The 17,312-nt window shown below is 40.4% G+C and overlaps 1 protein-coding gene across 1 annotated transcript; it reads left to right on the top strand.

The window, feature by feature from the left end:
* The first annotated feature begins 9,846 nt into the window (after positions 1-9,846).
* On the top strand, positions 9,847-10,788 carry LOC126080584 (olfactory receptor 9I1-like). Its single transcript, XM_049891778.1, has one exon. It carries the CDS (start codon positions 9,847-9,849, stop codon positions 10,786-10,788), a length of 942 nt encoding a protein of 313 aa, XP_049747735.1.
* The last annotated feature ends 6,524 nt before the right edge of the window (positions 10,789-17,312 follow it).

Below are 17,312 nucleotides of genomic sequence, written 5' to 3' on the forward strand. Positions count from 1 at the left end.
TAATGAGAAGCCAGGAGGAAGGCAGACAGGACATGAAGAATAATACTGATACTACAAAAAGGAGAACATGTGTATTGTTTCCAAGTCAGAATTGGGGTCGTTTGCCAAGATCTTTATTTAACTTCTGTTGCTCTCCTTTTTGTCTAGGTGTAAGAGGGTAATGCATATAAAGCATCTAGAAAATTCCTGGGAATAAAAAACATGCTTCTATGTTGTTGTTGTTAGGTGCCGTTGAGTTGGTTCCGACTCATAACGACCCTATGTACAATAGAACAAAACACTGCCCAATTCTGTGCCATTCTCAAAATTTTGGCTATGCTTGAGTCCGTTGTTGCAGCTACTGTGTCAGTCCATCTAGCTGACGGTGCTTGCTATATATTACCACACTCATGAGCAGTGGGACAGGGGTTGGGAGCAAGTGGACAAATCCCATAAACCTAAGCCAAGTTGCTTGTCTCTGCAAAGCTCTGTTTCCCAGTCTATACATAGGGTAGTTAACAGTATGTCTGGTGTAGGGCTATTTTGAGAAGTAAATGAGGGAGTTTATATAAAACACCTAGAACAGTATTCTGCACATAGTGGTTGCTCTCGGAATGTCAGTATGAATATATGCTCTCGTTACACATTCCATCACCTCCAGTTGTCATCTAGTTGATTCCAACTCAAAGTGGCCCTGTGAGTGTCAGAAGAGAACTGTGATCCATAGTGTTTTCAAAGGCTAATTTTTGGAGGTAGGTTGCCAGGCCTTCTTCTGAAGTGCTTCTGGGTGGACTTGAACCTCTAATCTCTCCTTTAGGAGCTGAATGTGTTAACTGTTTGCATTACCCAGGAACTCCAATATTTGTGGTCCTCTAGTGCTTTTTTTTTAGTGCAGCCTTCTCATGTGAGGACACACACAAAGACAGGAAGAGACTTACTTATGTTTACACAGTACGTTAGCAGCAGCCCTGATCTTTAATTCAGGCCTCTAAATGTGGTTCCTAGCTTTCTCACTGTAGACACCCCTTGCCTCATCAAGATTAACTGCACTGACCCCTGCTTTGCTCCTCCCCTCCAAAGGAAAATAGCTCCCCTTCTGCCCCTCTAAGAGGAGACTTCGAAAAGCCTAACAGGGGAGTGGTGGAATGAAGGGAGTCTCCTAGCTTGTGACTCCCCAGTTGGGGCGGCATTAAATTGGGCTACAGGGTCTCACCTCCTAAGCCAAAAAATAGACCATGGGGTAGGTTAGTGGAAAGCGCAATGAATTTGGAGTCAGAAGTCCTGGTGTTATTTATTAACTGTGTGGTCTTGGGAAAGTGGTTTAATCACCTTAAGCCTCATTTTATTTGGCAATTTTGTGCCTTGGTTATCTAGTGCTGCTATAACAGATAACACAGTGGATGGTATTAACAAAGAGAAATTTATTTCCTTACAGTAAAGCAGGCTAAAAGTCCAAATTCAAGGCCTCAGCTCCAGGGGAATGCTTTCTTTCTCTGTCAGTCTGGAAGAAGGTCCTTGTCCTCAATCTTCCCATGGTCGAGGAACTTCTCAGGTGTAGAGACCCCAGGTCCAAAGGATGAGCCCAGCTTCTGGTGCTGCTTTCTTGATGGTATGAGGTCCCCAACTCTTTGCTTGCCTCTGTTTCATCTCTTGAGATATAAAACGTGGTGCAGGCCACACCCTAGGAAAACTCCCTTTATCTTGGACGAGTGATGTGACCTGGGTAAGGGTGGTGTTACAATCCCACCCTAATCCTGTTAATGTAAAATTACAATCACAAAATGGGGGACAACCACACAATACTGGGAATTGTGGCCTAACCAAGTTGATACACATACTTTTTGGGGGACATAATTCAATCCACGACAAAAGGGACATAAAATAAATGTCTGAATAGCAGAATAATTTAGTAGTTGAAAATCATTTTAGTAACCATTACATGCCTTGAGTGTTTACTCTCTACTAGGCACAATGCTAATGCTTCCATGAATTATCTCTTCCATTTCTCACAACATATCAGTGGGGTCAGCATTGCTACTCTTACTGCATAGATGTCAAAACTGAGACTCTAGAGGTCAAGTAGAGCTCAAGGTTACACAAATAGAAATGATCGAGCCTGAGTTTGGAACAGACTCTGCCTGTCTTCAGGGCCCATTTTGTTATTTTTTTTTAAGGGGTAAATTTTATTCAGAGATTCAGCAGTTGAAAGATAGTAGATAATTTTGATAAAATGGGAAAGGTAATCCATAAATATAACAATAGCTGTTTTTTGAAGTATGGAGATTTATTTCTTATTCCTCTTAAGATTAGCATTTAAAAATGATTTCCATAATTTCACATAGTATTGAGCAATATGTTAATTGAGAGAATTAGCAATAGTATTAAAATCTAAGAATGATTGCTTTTAAAATTATATATATATACATATATATATAGGCTAGGCAATTCAGAAACTGGTCAATGCAATAGAAAATATTGACCTTGAAGATATTTATGACTCAAGTAGGAAAATACTATATTTTATAAGCAAAGGGCCTATTTTCTTAGCCACCATGCTCTATTGCTGGTATTCCAGCCTTACCTTTATACTGAGTGTTATTAGAGTGATCATTGAACCCGTAGCATCTCAGGGATTTCTTTCTTATTACAAAGTTCACACTTTTGAACAAGGTTGCCATGAAAGCATCCCACAAGGTTGTGAAGAATCCTATATATTTTGTACTACACAGTGAAGTGGTCCTTTGTTGATGATTTATGCCTTTATTTTCTATTGAATAAGTGGTGTGTACAGATAGCTGTGAATAGTTATCTGATTCCCAGCATCTCTGACAAAACATCACCTTTTCAATGAGGTTACCCTGACAGTTCTATTTAATACCCATTCCCTCTACTTCCGGTCCCTGGGTGGTACAAACAGTTTGTACTCGGCTACTAAAAGTTGGTGGTTCGAACCCACCCAGTGGCACCATGGAAGAAAGGCCAGGTGATCTACCTCCATAAAGATTACAGCCAAGAAAACTCAGTGGAGTGCAGCTCTACTCTGTAACACATGGGGTTGCTATGAATCCCCACAACCTGCTTATTTTATTCACAGCCCCTGTTACTGTCTAGTGTATAGAAAATGTACTTCATTAAAAAAATTAAAAAAAAAATTTGAACATATATTGTACATGCCTGGTCCTCTGCTAGAATGACAGCTCCATGAGGGCAGGGGTCTTTGTCGGTTTTTTTCCCAAGCAACCAGAACAGCACCTGGCACATAGTCAGTTCTCAGTAGATTCTTATTGAATAAATAAATAAATACATTTGTTTTTCTTCAGTCGGGATGATTTGTATGTGTTGTGGATTGAATTGGTCCCCCCAAAATATGTATTGTAAATCCTAACCCATATACCAGTGATTATAAGCCCATTTGGGATGGGTTTTCTTTGTTATGTTAATAAAAAGTATTAGTGTAGGATGTGTTTTGAGTCAATCTCTTATGAGATAGAAAGGAGAAGATTAAGCAAGGAAGTGAGGGAGCAGAGATGGGGGAAGACAGATGCTATGCCACATGAAGATCACCAATGAGCCAAGAATAGAAGCTGAAGAGAAAAGGACCTTCCTCAGAGCCTACAAAAAGAGGAAGCCTTCCCCTAGAGCTGGTGCCCAGAATTGGAACTTCTAGTCTTCTAAACTGTGAAAGAATAAATTTCTATTTGGTAAAGCCATCCACTTGTAGCATTTCTGTTATAGCAGCACCAGAGAACTAAGATAGTGTGACATCCTCTTAGAACATAGCAAGTCATTTTTTTTGGAGAAGATCAGGAGAAAATTTGGCTTTAAGTGTAGGAAAAAGCCATAAACATTTATATTATTAGGAATTCAGTTGGGGAGAAAGCACCACAGGCTGACCTTTATTTTTTCAATACATCAATTTTTGCCAAAACTTTGATAAAATTTCATTTTCTTATTTATCTGAAATCCTATGAGATCTTTCTCAAATTCAGTTTTTGTTTCAAGGATAAAAGGAGGACAAAGAGAATCACCCCTGAAGTCCACATTCAGTATTTCCATGATTCCAAATTATCAGCATCCAAAGGCACAGAGACAAAATTGTCCAAATCCCTGGCAAGAATCCCATCTGTATTAGAATTCTAAACTCACTCTGATGGCTTTGTCCCTTAATGAGCTTTGCAGGCTAATTCCAGAGTGGCTTGATTCATGCATCTTGCTGATTGATAATGATTTGGCATTTAAAAAAAATGGGACGGGTCCTTTGGAATAAGAGGAGAACTTGGAAACCAGGCCACATTGCTTGGCAGGAACAGAGTGGAAGAAGTGACTTGGCACGGAACAGGTTGTAGCGGTCCTAACAGGTCTTGCCCCTCAAGACTCACTGTCTTGCATTCCATTTCTATTGTGCTCATATACACATCAAAAACAACCCCAAAGAAGGCACAGTTGATCTTGGGACTCCAAGTGGCTGTGAACTTAGAGATGAGAAGATTCCAAGATGTACACAAACGTAGGAGCTTGCCTTTCACCAAAAACAAACAAACAAACAAACAAACAAACAAACAAACAAACAAACAAACACAAACAAACCCCACTGCCTTTGAGTTGATTCCAACTCATAGCGACCCTATAGGACAGAGTAGAACTGCCCTGTAAAGTTCCTAAGGAGTGCCTGGCGGATTCAAACTGCCAACCTCTTGGTTAAAAGCTGTAGCACTTAACCACTGTGCTACCAGGGTTTCCTTGTCTTTCACATTTACCAAGAATTTAGAAAAAAGTTATTCTAAGCTTGTGAGTCAGGCACATTATCTAAGTTATGTCCTTCACAATAATATTGCAATGTTGGTATTGTGATCCCCATTTAGCCAACAATGAGGCAGAGGTAAAGAAAATTAACTTGACCATGGTCTTAAGGGATTTGAACATATTTGATTTCCGTAACACTATAGCGATAGGATTTCTCCACAAAGTAGTGATTTCTGGTTCTACAGTGGAGCTGATGATGGGTATCCAACTCTGGATCTGTCAGAAGTTTGAGCATGCATAGGGAACTGGGTTCTGGTCCTGACTTTGTCTGTTTGTTGTTGCTGTTAGGTGTTGTTCAGTCAATTCCAAGTCATAGCCACCCTATGTACCATAGAACAAAATGCTGCCAGGTCCTGTGCCATCCTCACAATCATTGGTATGTTTGAGCCCATTGTGGCAGCCACTGTGTCATTCCATCTCATTGAGGGTCTTCCTCTTTTTCACTGACCCTCCATTCTACCAACCATGATGTCCCTTCTGATAACATGTCCAAATATGTGAGACATCATCTTGCCATCCTTGCTTCTAAGGAGCATTCTGGCTCTACTTCTTCCAAGACAAATTTGTACATTCTTCTTGCAGCCTATGGTATATTTAATATTCTTTGTAAACACCATAATTGCCTCTTTACTGATTACAAAATCTTGAATTAGTTACTTCACCTCTTTGATCCTCATATTCTTATCTTGAAAATGGTATTAACAATATGTGCTTCCAAGGATTTCTGAAGAATCAAAAATTTTACAGTGTTATACAAACATAAAAGATTATTATCATTACTAAGTGTATTAGTTTCCTAGAGCTGCTTTAACAAATACCACACATATATTTAAATGACAGGAATATATTTTCTTACAGTTCTGATGGCTAGAAGTCTGAAATCAAGGTGTTAGCTTGGTTGGTTCCTTTTGGAGACTCTGAGGGAAAATCTGTTCCTTGCTTCTTCCTAGATTTTGGTGATTATCGGCAATCCTCAGTGTTCCTTACCTTGTAGATGCATCACTCTAATCTTTGCCTCCAACTTCACATGGCCTTCCAATGAGTGTTTTTGTGTCTCTTCTTATAAGGACTCCGAATTTAGGGCCCACCTTAAAACCCAGTATGACCTAATTTTAACTAATTACATCTGCAAGTTTGAAGAAGGATTGGTAGTTGGAAAATATGGCCTTGGTGATCGAAATGAAGCCAAAGATCTCAAGATACAATTTTGAGAGAAAAACAACTTTTCATTGCAAATACCTTTTTTCCACCAACATAAAAGGCAATTATATATGTGGACTTTGCCAGATGGAATACACAGAAATCAAATTGACTACATCTGTGTGAAGAGATGATGGAAAAGCTCAATATCATCAGTCAAAACAAGGCCAGGGGCTGACTGTGGAACAGATTATGAATTGCTCATATGCAAGTTCAAGTCGAAACTAAAGAAAATTAGAACTAGACCATGAGAGCCAAAGTACAAACTTGAGTACATCCCATCTGAATTAAGAGACCATCTCAAGAATAGATGTGGTGTGCCGAGCATTAAAGACAGAAGACCAGACGAGTTGTAGAATGACATCAAGGACATCATATATGAAGAAAGCAAGAGGTCATTAAAAAGGCAGGAAAGAAAAGATCAAAATGGATGTTAAAAGAGACTCTGAAACTTGCTCTTGAAAGTCAAGTAGCTAAAGTGAAAGTAAGAAATGCTGAAATTAGAGAACAGAAGATTTCAAAGAGTGGCTGTAGAAGACAAACAAGTATTATAATGACATGTGCAAAGATCTGGAGATAGAATACCAAAAGGGAAGAACACACTTGGCATTTCTCAAGCTGAAAGCACTGAAGAAAAAATTCGGGCCTCGAGTTGCAATATTGAAGGATTCTATGGAGAAAATATTAAATGACTCAGGAAGACTCAAAAGAAGTTGGAAGGAATTCAGAGTCACTATACCGAAAAGAACTGGTCGGCATTCAACCATGTTAGGAGGTACCATATATGCAGGAACCAATGATACTGAAGGAAGAATTCCAAGCTGCACTGAAGGCAATGGCGAAAAACAAGGCTCTGGGAATAGCAGTTGAGATACTTCAACAAATGAACGCAGTGCTGGAAATACTCACTCGTTTATGCCAAGACATTTGGAAGACAGCTACTTGGCCAACCGATTGGAAGAGATCCATATTTATGCCTATTCCCAATAAATGTGATCCCACCAAATGTAGAAATTATCGAACAATATCGTTAATATCACAGGCAAGTAAAATTTTGCCAAAGATCATTCCAAAGTGGCTGCAGCAGTATATCAACAGAGAACTGTCAGAAATTCAAGCTTGATTCAGAAAAGGGTATGTGTCTTAGTTATCTAGTGGTGCTATAATGGATATACCACAAGTGGATGGCTTTTACAAAGAGAAGTTTATTTTCTCACAGTAAAGTAGGATGTTGTTGTTGTTGTTGTTAGGTGCTATCTAGTCATTTCCAACTCATAGCGACTCCTTGCACAACAGAATGAAACTCTGCCTGGTCCTGCATCATCCCCACAATAGTTGTTATGCTTGAGCCCGTTGTTGCAGCCACTGTGTCAATCTACCTTGTTGGAGGTCTTCCTCTTTTCTGCTGATCTCGTACTTTACCAAGCATGATGTCCTTCTCCAGGGACTGATCCCTCCTCACAATTGTCCAAAGTATGTAAGACACAGTCTTGCCATCCTTGCTTCTAAGGAGCATTCTGGCTGTACTTCTTCCAAGGCAGGTTTGTTCTTCCTTTTGGCAGCCCATGGTATATTCATCACCCTTTGCCAACACCGCAATCCAAAGGCATCAATTCTTCTTCGGCCTTCCTTATTCGTTGTTCAAATTTCATATGCGTATAATGCAATCGAAAATACCATGGCTTGGGTCAGGCACGCCTTAGTCTTCAAGGTGACGTCTTTGTTTTTCAGCTCTTTAAAGAGGTCCTTTGCAGCAGATTTTCCCAATGCAATGCATCTTTTGATTTCTTGACTGCTGCTTCCGTGGGCTTTGATTGTGGATCCAAGTAAAATGAAATCCTTGATGACTTCAGTCTTTTCTCTGTTTATCATGATGTTGCTTATTGATCCAGTTGTGAAGATTTTGTTTTCTTTATGTTGAGGTGTAATCCATACTGAAGGCTGTGGCCTTTGATCTTCATTAGTAAGTGCTTCAAGTCCTCTTCACTTTCAACAAGCAAGGTCGTGTCATCTGCATAATGCAGGTTGTTAATGAGTCTTCCTCCAATCCTGATGCCCTGTTCTTCATATAGTCCAGCTTCTTGGAAGGTAGGCTAAAAGTCCTAATTCAGTGTGACAGCTCCAGGGGACGGCTTTCTGTCTCTGTTGGCCTTTTCATCAGTCTTCTCCTGGACTAGGAGCTTCTCTGTGCAGGAATTCCAGGTCCAATGGACACTCTCTGCATCTGGCACTGCTTTCTTGGTGATATGAGGTCCTCAACTCTCTGTTTGCTTCCCTTTCCTTTTTATCTTTTGAGAGACGAGAGGTGGTGGAGGCCACACCCCAGGGAAACTCCCTTTGTATTGGATCAGGGATGTGACCTGGTAAGGGTGTTACAATCCCACCCCAGTCCTCTTTAACATAAAATTACAATCACAAAATGGAGGACAACCACGGAATACTGGTAATCATGGCCTAACCAAGTTAATACACACATTTTTTGGGGGGGACATAATTTAATGCATAACAATGTGGAACCAGAGATGTCATTGCTGATATCAGATAGATCATGGCTGAAAGCAGAGAATACCAGAAAGAAGTCTACCTATTTTTTACTGACTATGCAAAGGCATTCAACTGTGTGGATCATCACAAATTATGGATAAAATTTCGAAGCATGGGAATTCCAGAACACTTAATTGTGCTCATGAAGAAACTGTACGTGGATCAAGGCACAGTCCTTTGAACAGAACAAGGGGATACTGAATGGTTTAAAGTCAGGAAAGGTGTGCATCATGGTTGTATTCTTTCATCATACCTATTCAATCCATATGGTAAACAAATAATCCGAGAAGCTGGACTGTATGAAGAAGAATGGGGCGTAAGGATTGGAGGAAGACTCATTAACAACCTGCATCATGCAGATGACACAACTTTGCTTGCTGAAAGTGAAGAGGACTTGAAGCACTTACTGATGAAGATCAAAGACCACAGCCTTCAGTATGGATTACACCTCAACACAAAGAAAATGAAATCCTCACAACTGGACCAATAAGCAACATCATGGTAAATGGGGAAAAGAATGAAGTTGCCAAGGGTTTCATTTTACTTGGATCCACTATCAATGCCCATGGAAGCAATAGTCAAAAAATCAAATGACACATCGCATGGGCAAATCTGCCACAAAAGTCCTCTTTAAAGTGTTGAAAAGCAAAGATGTCACCTTGAAGACTAAGGTGTACCTGACCCAAGCCATGGTATTTTCAATTGCCTCCTATGCATGTGAAAGCTGGATGATGAATAAAGAAGACCAAGGAAGAACTGACACCTTTGAATTGTGGCGTTGGCAAAGAATGTCGAATATACTGTGCACTGCCAAAAGAATGAACAAATCTCTCTTGGAAGAAGTACAGCCAGAATGCTCCTTGTAAGCAAGGATGGTGAGACTATGTCTCACATACTTTGGACATGTTGTCAGGAGGGATCAGTCCCTGGAGGAGAACATCTTACTTGGTAAAGTAAAGGGTCAGTGAAAAAGAGGAAACCCTTGATGAGATGGATTGACACAGTGGCTGCAACAATGGGCTTAAGCATAACAACAATGTGAGGATGGTGCAGGACTGGGCAGTGTTTCGTTCTGCTGTATATAGGGTCGCTATGAATCAGAACTGACTCAATGGCACCTAACAACAACAACAACATCTGCAAAGACTCTGTTTCCAAATAAGGTCACATCCTGAGATTTGGGTGGACATGAAAGTTTTGGGTACGCTATTCAACCCAGTACACTGAACAATGATCAAATCAAGGCATGTTCATCCTAATTTACTATCAATGAGACTTTATTGATTTTTTTTTGTAATTTTAGCAGGTGACCTTGGCTTAATGGCAGAGAATGGCACTGTGGTGACGGAATTTGTTCTGGTGGGATTCCAGCTGCAGGCAGAGCTGCAGATGGGCCTCTTCTTTGTGTTTCTGATTCTTTACCTCCTTACATTGGTGGGTAACCTGGGCATGATCCTTCTCATTCAGAGTGATCCTCACCTCCAGACTCCCATGTACTTCTTCCTCAGCCACCTTTCTTTCTTGGACATTTGCTATTCCTCTGTAATTATCCCTCAGTTGCTTGAGACCTTACGAACTGATAAGACAGTCATCACCTACAAGTGCTGTGCCACCCAGTTCTTCTTTTTCACACTTTATGCTAGCACTGAATGCTTCCTTTTGGCTGTGATGGCCTATGATCGCTGTGTGGCTGTGTGTAACCCTCTCCTCTATGCCACCGCCATGACACCACAGACCTGCCTGGGGCTGGTGGTTGGGGCATATGCTGGTGCAATGGTCAATTCTATAGTCCGCACTGGGTGTACTTTCTCCCTATCCTTCTGTAAGTCCAATAACGTGGACTTCTTCTTTTGTGACCTGCCGCCCCTGCTGAAGCTTGCCTGTGGTGAGACCAAGCCATGGGAGCTAGTGATTTACCTCTTAGCTTTTTCGGTCATCACAACCAGCATTTCAGCAATTCTCATCTCCTACCTGTTCATCATTAGGGCTATTTTGAGGATTCGTACAGCAGGTGGCAAAGTCAAGACCTTCTCCACCTGTGCTTCTCATATGACTGCAGTGGCTCTTTTCTTTGGGACTCTCATATTCATGTACCTGAAAGGTAACATGGGCAAATCTTTCTGGAAGGACAGAATCGTTTCCGTGTTTTATACTGTGGTTATCCCTATGCTGAACCCAATGGTCTATGGCCTCAGAAACAAGGAAGTGAAGAAGGCTCTGAAGAAAGCTCTCAACACGATGAAAGTGTCCCAAGTAGAATAAGACCCGAGCACCATCAACTCAGAAGTTCCTGCAAATCATTCTCTGTGCTTTTCCCTGGTCTACTTAACACATGAACCAGACCTTACAGTTACAAAGGCACACAGAAGTAGAAAACATGTAGATATGGATCCCAGTAGTCTCTTTATTAGCTCTGTGATCTTGAGCCAGAAATGCTCTGGCTCAATTTTCTCATCAGTAAAAATTTCTGCCTCGCTGTGATTGAAGACAGAATCAAGAGAGATGGACTGTCAAAGGGCTTTGTGAATAATAACATGCTATAAAATGTAAAATTATTTGTTTATTTCTTACCCATACTGGGTATGGCTGTGTGTTTTCTCAGCTAATTGAATTTTTTTCTACTAAGCTCATTTTTGCACATAGGATGATTATAAAACAAGAGCTTGTTGTTTGTATTGTAAGGGCAGTCTCATTCTTTGGTTGTGGGTGGTGGGGTGAAAACCGGCATTGACCAAAGACAGCTTTTCTCAACATGGAATCAATCCAATTTAGGCATTTGTCATGGAAAATACAAGTGGCTAAAGAGAGGAAGAAAACAATCAAGACAGTAAAGGAGATGTAAACAAGGAAATATTCAACTAGAATAAGTCAGCCTACTTTCCAAGATGATGTAGAGGATCGAGACACTGTAGAATGAGAGAAAAATATACTGATTTGCATTAATTACTGAAAACAATTTGTTCATGATGTACGGCTGCACTGAGTCCCATATATAACTTTTGTAATATTTCCTGATCACCAAGGGTCAGAAGCTCTATTTTATTACTGAAGCGTTGTTCATGGACCATCTGCCTCAATTAACTCCAGCTATTTTCTATTCTCCAGTAATGAAAGCAACCATCTACTTCCATCCCCCCTAGGACATTTACTTTATGTCAGGAGACATGTAACTGTGAATCTGACTGCTGACTGCTACCTCCTAATGACCTTCAAATCTGCTGGAACTATTATTTAGGAAACATCTCCATGGAGAGCCTGCAAGCTATCTTATTCATCAATTCAGCAAATATTTACTACTTACTACATTTCAGACATGATACTAGAGTCTGGGAATATGGTTACAAATAAGGTAGACATGGTAACTCCCCTCATGGAAATTAGAATCTAGGGCATAGACAGACATTAAGCCATTACACACTTAATTAATTTTTTTACAATTTTTGTAAGTGGAACAGAAGCAGCACAGGGTATTGTTATACTGTATAACGGGGTCCTGACCTAGTTTGGTGTGGTCAGCGAAGACTTCCCTGAGGAACTAACCTAAATTTAAGCTGAGGTCTGGACAATAAGTATGCCATAGTCAGGAGTTGGGAAGACCATTCCAGATAGAAAGAGCTGCAAATGCAAGGTCCCGAGAAACAGGACGTCTTTAAGAACTGAGAGAAGCCAGAGTGGTGCAGTGTAATAAGTGAGGAGGGCTTAGTGTGAGATGCAGCTGATGAATTCAGTAGAAACTAGGTCACAGAGAGACTTGCAGACTTGCTTAGGGACTTGTGGACTTTACTGAAAGGGAAGGGTGTGAAATGATCAGATCTGAATAGTAAAACGATTCCTTTGGCAGCAGGGTGATGGGCGGAATAGGGGGCTGGTGACAGTAGAGATGGAGCGAAGTGGACCCACCTCATCTAAGAAACAAATGGTGTATCCCAGGGCGTGGTACTTGATTTCCATGCAATACTACGTGCTTTGTTCTAGAATACACGTTAAGCCAGAGAAATCTAGCAAGTATACGACCAGATTGGTCTAGGGCTGATTCTTGACAAAATGGTGAAATTGGGGAAACAGAGTTTTTGTGGTATCCACCTTTTCATTGGTGTTTCTTTCCTTGAAGTGCAAATTTCCTCAGATATTACACAGGTATACATCTTCCTGCGCCCCTGAGTGGCTCAAATGGTAAAGCTCTGGGCTACTAACCAAAAGGTTGCCAATTTAAACCCACCTAGAGACTCCTTGGCAACCCGGGTGGAGTAGTGGTTAAGAGCTATGGCTGCTGACCAAAATGTTGGCAGTTTGAATCCACCAGGAGCTCCTTGGAAATACTTTGGGGACAGATCTACTCTGTTCCATAGGGTGACTATGAGTAGAAATTGACTGTGACAACAGGTTTGGTTTTTTGTTTTAAAGGCTCCTTAGAAGAGAGGCCTGGTGATCTACTTCTGAAAGGTTACAGTGATGAAAACCCTATGGAATACGTTTCTACCCTGACACACATGGGGTCACCATGAGGAGGAATCAATTCAGTGGTAACTGGTTTGATTTGGTTGGTTATGCACCACCTGACCTTTCATTAAACTTGTTAACTATTCCCTTTTTAAGGAGTCAACAAATTTTTATTAACCCCCTATTTTGTGCCAGTGTAGGTTAGTAGAAAATGGACTGAAAAAATCACCCCTGTCAGAGCTTTTTGCATGCTAAAGTCAAGAAAAATCTTCAACTCAAATGACAAAGAGATGGGTAAAATGGTAGACGGGGGGTTTGCTATCTCGGTAGCGATGGGAGCTACCTCATACTCCTCTCAACTTCTATTTTGTGAGTGGCAACCAACTCTGCCTATAAATGATCTTTTATATATGTACAGATTTGATGTGTATACAGTGTACAAGGTAGCAACCACCTTCTGATTAATGTGAGAAGGTATGAGAGAAAATGGCATTTATGTCGATTTTCCACATACATATATTAGTAAATGAGTGGAAACATTCACAAATTACCTAATATGTGTTAGGCTCCGTGCTAAGAGACTTCACTTATTTTATTTAAAGATCTCACTATGAATTATATATATAATCTTGTAGAAAATATAGTGTCATTTTTTAATTTACAGAGAAGGGAAACTGCCACACAGCCTGTGCAAATGACCCTAAAAATAAGCTGCCCAAGCACCCACTCTCCCTGCGCCCACGTATCTCCTCTAACTTTCTGGAGGCAATGGGGGAGGAGGGCAAAGAGAGAACTATGCATTTTGGTTAAAAAGGTTTTTTTACTTGTGATGGACTTCAAAGAAGGTAAGGTAGCTCTAGATTCTGACTCTCATTTTGCCTACTGCTGAATTCAAACCTCAAACAATATTTTTTCTTGAATCTTGCTTAGACATACAGTGTGAGGAAGATAAATCATCAGAGAAAGCAGAAGAAAGCTGACAGAAGTTGAAAGGAAGGTAGGCTGCTTGCTTCCCTGTGGTGTACCCACAAGGCTGTTCGTAGAGATCAAGATGCTTCATGGACATTATACAATTCACCATTTTAATCCCATTGGGAGAGAAATTCTTGGCTTTTTCCACATACCTCTTCTTCAAAAATCATGAAGTTTTCTAAAAATGATTGAAAAGAGCATTGTGTCTTTTTCCTTTGGTCAACATATCTTTATCTTTATTTGAAGCAAAATAGTGCAGACACACACACGCACAAACATATACATGACAGCAACAGAAGTAAAAAAGTACATTTTTTGTAATGGAATGAATATCTGAACTCTTTCTACCCTTAGAATTCGTCTCTTTGGGCTCTTGAAAAATGTATTTTAAAACTAGCCTGTCTACACCTGTTGCTTTACATATTCACTGTAGACAAAACCTAAAATGTTTTATTCATTAATGCAATGAATTATTTATTGAGGGGCTGTTATATGCTGAACACTGTTCTAGGAGTTAGAGAGCAACAACAATAAACTACACAGATAAAAAACTAATCCTTGTCCTTGTGTTACTTACATTCTAATGGAGTTGGGGGAGAGTTAGACAATAAACATAATAAATAAGTATATGATATAGCAAATAAGTAAATAATAGAGTATGTTAAAATGTCATAAATGCTTATGGAAAAAAACTGGAGGCTTTAATCTTATAACCTAAGTGAGTAATTCCCTGTTAGAGATAGTGGAATGAAGAGCTAGGAGGTAATTTTTTCCCTTCCACGGTGAATATAAGCTCAAATAACTAATTTGCCACAAAATTTTTTATGTGTGTGCTATGTTCCAGACCCTCTAATGGGTGCAAGGGGTGAATATGACATGGTCCTTGATCTCAAAGAACTTGTAATTCAGAAGTGGAAATAGATATGTAAATAAGTATTTGCAGCAGGTATGAAAGAACAATAGAATCTCAAGGATGAAATGGGAAACTCTTTGTTGTGGTGCAAACAGTTAAGCACTGAGTTACTTACTAACCAAAAGTTTGGCAGTTTGAACCTACCCAGAAGCACCTTGTAAGAAAGACCTGGTGATCTGCTTCTGAAGGTCACAGCCTTGAAATCTATGGAGCGTAATTTTACTCTGCGTATACGGGGTCATCATCAGCCAGAATCAACTTAAGGGCAATATATATATTTTTTCTTTGCAGGAAAAATAGCCTGGGAAGTCTTCAGAAAAGAGCAGAAATTTCGTTTGTGTCTTGAACATTGCAGGTGGAAAGGGAGAGGCATTTCTGATAGTAGGGAACAAAGGCACAGTGATCTGAGAGTTCAGGGTGTGTTCTAGTCATTGGGACTAAGGACGGAGGAAGGTGCAGCAGGACTGCTCACCACTCTACTCTCGTACCCTACTCATTCCCTGGGTTGCAGCTACATTGTCCAACTGTCCTCAACTATGTTAACCTCATCCCTATCTCGTGGCCTTTACACTTGATGTTCCCTCTGCCTCCAAACCTTCACGGGGCTATTCCTCATCTTTCAGGTCTCTGCTCAACTGTCACCCACTTAAAGGGGCTCTATGGAATTGCATCTAAAACAGCACTCCCACCCCACATCCAGTCACTGTTATCTCCTGACAGCACTTCATTTTGTGCAAGAAACCATCATTATCTTAAAATTATATTCTTTGCTTATTTATTTGTTTGATTTGCCTATTATACTCAGGAGTAAGCTCCATGTGGGCAGGGACTTTGTATCCTGTACCCCCAGTGCCTAGTTTAGGGCTTGGCACATGGTCGGCATTCAGTTGACAGTTGCTGAGAACCTTAACACAATGAGAGGAGATGTGCTGCCAAGAGTCCCAGAATGGAGAGGAGAGGGCCCTCAACTCATCTTCAGGCCCACCCTTCTTCCTTTTCATATAATGTTGGCTCCTTTTTACCAATTGGTAAATGAAGCCTGGGATGATTATATGATTTGCCTCAAGTACCACAGTGAAATAGCAGCTGTGTTTCAGATTTGCTGTTGAAAAAGTGATGTCACGTCACTCACTTTCATAGATTATCTGGGGACCTTCCTGAAAGAGGGCATATCCAAATATACAGGGTAGGGAAGGGCAGTGTGAAAAATTCTCTTTAACCTGTCTATTGTTTTCACAATGCAAATGAATAAAGTTAAATCCATCTAACTGATTATGGCATGCGGGACTGTGCGAATGATAGCGTTTAACATTGTGTGGGGGTCCAGTCTAAAAATGCTGGGGGGACTCAGATCTAATGAGTATTAACTCATTATAACCATGGGACACAATCAGTCTTTGTTGGGGAAAGATATTTCTAGACCATGTGGCCAGTGAGTTAATATCTAGTTTCCATTTCTCTACCTGCAGAAATGACCCTAGAAATTAACATGACAGTCTTCATTTTGACCTTGCTCAGTTTCTCCAGGTGCTTCAGTTCTTAGTTCATTAGTGCTGCTGTAACACAAATACCATAAGTGAGTGACTTTAAAAAAAGAATAGATATTTATTTTCTCACAGTTCTGGAGGATAAAAGTTCACATCAGGGACTCAGTTGTGTTGACTCCTTCCTTGATGGTAACCCTGCACGTTCCTTGGTTCTTGGCGATCCTCATATGGTGCCCGTCATCTCCAGTATGTGCTTGTCTCTGTGTCTAATCTGCTGTTTTTGTAGCTCAGAAGTGATTAGGTTTATGACACCTGACACTGGTCTGGCCTCGTTAACATAACATTAGATTTCATTATGGGTGTCTTAGTTAACCAGAGCTGCTATAACAGAAATACCACGAGTGGGTGGCTTTAACAAACAGAAGTTTATTCTCTCACACTTTAGGAGGTTAGAAGTCTGAATTCTGGGTGCCAGCTCTAAGGGAGTGTTTTCTCTGTCTGTTCTGGAGGAAGGTCCTTATCATCAATCTTCCCATGGTCTAGGAGCTTCGCAGTGGAGGGATCCCAGGTTTGAAGGACACGCTCTGCTTCTGACACTATTTTCTTGGTGGTATGAGGCCTTCTGTCTCTCTGCTCACTTCTCTGTTTTTTTTTTTTTAATCTCAAAAGAGATTCACTCAAGATACAATCTAATTTTGTAGATTGAGTCTTGCCTCTTTAACATAACTGCCGCAGATCCTGCCTCATAGAAGTAGAATTTACAAAACACAGGAAAATCACATCAAATGACAAAATGGTGGACAATCACACAATACTGGAAATCATGGTCTAGCCAAGTTGACACACATTTTTGACACACAATTCAATCCATAACACCAGGTATAGAGGTTAGGATTCCAACGTGTATTTTGAGGGGACACAATTCAATCCGTAACAAGTTCCTTTACATTTTTTCTCCCAATCAGAGCCATCAG

Source organism: Elephas maximus, chromosome 7 (assembly GCF_024166365.1).
Source record: "Elephas maximus indicus isolate mEleMax1 chromosome 7, mEleMax1 primary haplotype, whole genome shotgun sequence".
NCBI classification, from domain to species: Eukaryota; Metazoa; Chordata; class Mammalia; order Proboscidea; family Elephantidae; genus Elephas; species Elephas maximus.